The sequence below is a fragment of the Propithecus coquereli genome, unplaced genomic scaffold, assembly GCF_000956105.1.
Source record: "Propithecus coquereli isolate 6110/MARCELLA unplaced genomic scaffold, Pcoq_1.0 Scaffold594, whole genome shotgun sequence".
NCBI lineage: Eukaryota > Metazoa > Chordata > Mammalia > Primates > Indriidae > Propithecus > Propithecus coquereli.
The window spans coordinates 597,807-602,838 of record NW_012151885.1 but is presented as its reverse complement, the minus strand read 5'-3'; the positions used below and the strand labels follow the sequence as shown (position 1 = coordinate 602,838).

The 5,032-nt window shown below is 39.4% G+C and overlaps 1 protein-coding gene across 1 annotated transcript; it reads left to right on the top strand.

The window, feature by feature from the left end:
- Window positions 1–262: 262 nt before the first annotated feature.
- LOC105822065 (olfactory receptor 52H1-like) lies at window positions 263–1,315 on the top strand. The gene has a single exon (XM_012658998.1). It carries the CDS (start codon window positions 301–303, stop codon window positions 1,234–1,236), a length of 936 nt encoding a protein of 311 aa, XP_012514452.1. The 5' UTR covers window positions 263–300; the 3' UTR covers window positions 1,237–1,315.
- The last annotated feature ends 3,717 nt before the right edge of the window (window positions 1,316–5,032 follow it).

Below are 5,032 nucleotides of genomic sequence, written 5' to 3'. Positions count from 1 at the left end.
GAAGTTGTGTAAACTATTGTGGGTGGCCAAGAGACAGAAGTTTTCCTTAGGTAGACTAACTGTACATCCACATGTATCTGGGACAATCTTGGGTTTTGCATGTGGCTGCCATTATTATAAATTTCAACTTTGCAGTGGGATTTCAAAGGGGTCCGACTTGAATGATAAACTATATGTTCACTCTGTCTTTAGGAGTAAATAATGATGGCTGTCTGGAAATGAGAATGACTCAAGTTTCTCTAACTATCCTTTATCACCATCTGTCTTCAGGACTTGAGACTGGTGCCATCTTGGTCTGCCATGATCATTTCCAACCTGAGCAGTTACAACGCAGGACTCTTCATCCTGGTGGGGATCCCAGGCCTGGAGCAATTCCATGTGTGGATTGGGATTCCCTTCTGCATCATCTACATCGTAGCCATTATGGGAAACTGTATCCTTCTCTACCTCATTGCAATGGAGCGTAGCCTTCACGAACCCATGTTCTTCTTTCTCTCTATGCTGGCCATGACTGACCTCGTCTTGTCCACAGCTGGTGTGCCTAAAACACTCAGTATCTTTTGGCTGGGGGCTCGAGAAATCACATTCCCAGGGTGCCTTACACAAATGTTCTTCCTCCACTATAGCTTTGTCCTGGATTCAGCCATTCTGATGGCCATGGCATTTGATCGCTACGTGGCCATCTGTTCTCCCTTGAGATACACCACCATCTTGACCCACAAAACCATCATCAAGATTGTGGTGGGCATTGCCTTTCGAAGCTTCTGCATCATCCTGCCAGACGTATTTTTGCTGACACGCCTGCCTTTTTGCAGGACACGCATCATTCCCCACACATACTGTGAGCATATAGGTGTTGCCCGGCTCGCTTGTGCTGATATCTCCATCAACATCTGGTATGGCTTTTGTGTTCCCATCATGACAGTCATCTCAGATGCTGTGTCCTACACCCTCATCCTCTGTGCTGTCTTTCGCCTCCCCTCCCGAGAAGCCCGCCAGAAAGCCCTTGGCACCTGTGGTTCCCATGTCTGTGTCATCCTCGTGTTCTATACACCTGCCTTTTTCTCCATCCTTGCCCATCGCTTTGGACACAATGTCTCCCACACTTTCCACATCATGTTTGCCAACCTGTACATTGTTATCCCACCTGCACTCAACCCCATTGTGTATGGAGTGAAGACCAAGCAGATCAGAGATAAAGTCATACTTTTGTTCTCTACCAAGGGTATGGAATGATGTTCCACTGGGCGATGGACAAGCCAGGAAAAGTTCATGGTGTACAGAAATGTGGCAAGAATGAAGAAGCAAATGCTATTTAAAGAGAGAACTGCTTTTAGCTGCTTTTGTGTAGCAGGAAAGTGGCATGATCTACATGAGCAAATGGTCCTATGTATGAAAAATACTTGAAGACCTCATTGCTTGTAGAACAGGGGGTTGTACAGGATATGATCATGTGATTAGGAAAAAGGAAGTAAAAACAGTCAGCTGAATTACTCTAAATGGAAAGAACAATAAAACTTGGAAATTGTAATTTGCAGCTATAATGAGCAATATGGTTGTTATGCACTCTATCTTTTAAAATTTTAAATAATTTATTTTTTAGTTATTCTTAAAATGTTTAATTGACAAATAACAAATATATGTATTTATGTGGAACAGTGTGATGTTATTATGCATGTATTTATCAGGGAATGATTAAATCAAGGTAATTAACATATCCATCACCTCTCATATTTATCATTTCTTTGTGGTGAGAAGATTTAAAATCTACTCTTAGCAATTCTGAAGTATACGGTACATTATTTTTAACTATAGTAGCCATAGTGTACAATAGATCACTAGAACTTCTTTCTCTTTTCTAACTGAAATTTTCACCCTTTGACTAACGTCTCCCCTTTGCCCGTCCACTTCTTGTCTCCTCCTGTAACCACAATTCCACTCTCTACATCTATATGAACTCCAGTTATATAAAATTATGACACATCCAACTGTAGGGAGATTCTGCTTTCTGTGCCAGCTTGCTAAAAACACTCACAGATAACAGGAGGTTTTCTGGTATTCTCTTATTGTCATCTGGTTATTTCCATTTTGCTAAGAACATGGATTGGCCCAGAGCTGATATTTTAAAAAGTTTATTGAAGGAATAATAAATAAGTAGACTCTGAGCTGAGATAATTTAAAAGTACATACTCCTTTAATCCTGGTAGGAGTTCGAATACATGATTATGTCCTGACACGCAAGAATGGCTCCCATGAAAGACTAATGACCTAGAAAAACACAATAAAGCAAGGGGATGACTGCCTGTTCTGTCTCTTTTCCTTTTCCCACTGTCTCTCTCTGGCCCAGTTGTCTGCTATTATTTTTCTACCCTCTTCCCCAAGAGAGTTTGTTTATTTCTATGGCTTCTTGAACTCTTCACTGCAATGCTGTATCTCAGTTTTTATATGTGATCTTTCTGATCATTTCAGTGTTTGCGCTATGAGCTCACAGGGGAAGTGCTAAGATTAAAAAAATAATATACATGGATGTACTTGGAAGATTGTAAATGCTGTTCTAATATTAGCTGCTATGTTAGTATCTTTACTAATTTCTGCTGCCATTCTCACCTCAGACACGCCATGTTTAAAACTGAGTTCATCATTTTGTCACTTAAAATCCTCCTTCCTCTTCACTGTTTATGGAAGAAGAAAAGAGGTTAGGCTCAGTTTTGCTTTCCCCAAGTTCAGATTTACTGCCTTAGCTGCCAATGGCTCTGTCTGGTGAGGAAAGTTCCAAATTTTCCTGTGCCATTATCAGAGCATGAATGAAATTACATGTTCTGGTTTGTTTGCAAAAATGATAATCATACAAAAATCAGGAGGCAACTTTCCCACACATAAATTGTCTCAACCTATGTATTTCCCCATTGTTTAAATTTCCCAACTTGTACTAGAGATGGTATTAATAGGGAAATTGTGTGTTCTTTTATCTTCCCACACTCAGAATTTAGTACAGTATTTTATAAATAGTAGGGATCAATGAATGTGTCCCTAGCACCTTCTCTTCCAGACTTTCCACATCTAACCATTCTTCAGATTTTCCTTATTCCTTTGGATTTAGACCTGCTCACTCTCCCATCCCATTTGTCTTCACCTTAACCCAGATACTTGCAACTTGTACCTGGACCAAATATTGCATATATGCTCTATGTCATATGTCCATGACAATTAGGGGTAGTTTCTGTGTTCAGGAAATTCATGTAGGGCTTATTAAAAATGTGTGATGGAATAGATTTACAGTATATGTCTTTGAACAAAGGAGGCAGTTGAGGGTTTTTATTCCTTGTATTTGCCATTTTTAAGCTATATTATTAAAAAAAGTTACAGATGTCTTATCTATCATAATTTTAGTCCAATAACATTCACAAAGCACCTGTTATATGAAAGAAAATGCATACAAACTAAAAAGTAGAGATATCGAACAAGTATACACACTGTTTATAAGCAAGAACCTTACAGCTTAGCAAGAAGAGTAAACCATACATATAGATAATTTACAAAGATAATTTAATGTTATATATTGCAATGTTTGGAGTATGGTATTGTAGGAGCACAAAGGAAGATTCCTCAACCATTCTTTGGAGTCACGGAAAGCTTTCTGGAAGAGCCTATTTCTGTCATGTGTCTTGAGGAACAAAAAGAAATTGAGCTGGAACACATTCTACTAAGTGAAATATCCCAAGAATGGAAAAATAAGCACCACATCTACTCACCAGCAAACTGGTTTCACTGATCAACACATAAGCGCACATATAAAAACAACATTTATTGGGTATTGGTCAGGTGGAAGTGGGGAGGAGGGGATGGGTATATGCATACATAAGGAGTGCAATGCGCACCATTGGGGGGATGGACACGCTTGAAGCTCTGAATTGGGGGGTAGGTGGGGCAAGGGCAACTTATGTAACCTAAACATCTGTACCCCCATAATATGCTGAAATAAAAAAATAATAATAATTGGAACAAAAAAAAAAAAGAAATTGAGCTTCAAGAATAAGGGGTTGAGACCTGCCAGCCAGAGGAGATTGCCTGAGCTTAGGTGGGGAACCATTTGTTTCAAAGATTTGTAAAAGTCTGTGGAAGAATCATCCATTTTAATGATGGCATTAATCAGAGGGCTTGGCAGTGAGAAATATGGGCACTCATAAACCAAAATGTTCAGCAAATGTAGGGAATGGATTTGAACATCCATAGAAGAGGTTTATGAACTGTCTCATAGTGGATGCTATTGTGGGCCTTTGAAGATTAATTATTAATCATACATCTCTGTCTATTTCCTCTTGCAAACTAATTGAGAGATAGGCATAGAAGCCAGACAAGTGGATATAAAAACACGAACTTTATTTCTGGTAGTGTTCAGTTCAAGGAAGTGATAAGACTGTATAGTGAGATTGGTTTCCCACTACTTTATTTCTATGTCAGAGCTTGGCAGGACACACCCAAAGGTGAGAACAATCACACTAGCTCATCTGTCTGCAGAAGGAAACCACTGAACCACGAATGTGGGCATACATACATGTGAACACATGGGAAGAAAGGCCTCTAGATCAGTTTTTCTCTAACTACTGATAAAGAAGAAATTTAAAAAAAAAATTCCAAAAACTGTGGATTAATATTACTGTAAAATGCAGTAACATAATTTACTAAAAAAATTTTACAAAATACAAACAGAAAATTCAAGCCTCACATTTCCTCTTTTATTCAAAAGACATAAAAATCATTCCATAACTCCTAGCGCTCTGGGAGGCCAAGGCGGGAGGATCACTTGAGACCAGGAGTTCCACCCAGTCTGAGTGAGAGTGAGACTCTGACTCTACAAAAAATAGAAAAGTTAGTGTGGAGGCCCATACCTGTAGTCCCAGGCACTCAGGAGGCTGAGGCAGGAGGATCATTTGAGCCCAGGAGTTTAGGCTGCAGTTAGCTATGATGATGCCACTGAACTCTAGCCAGGGCGACAGAGTGAGACACTGTCACAAAAAAAAAAAAAAAAAAA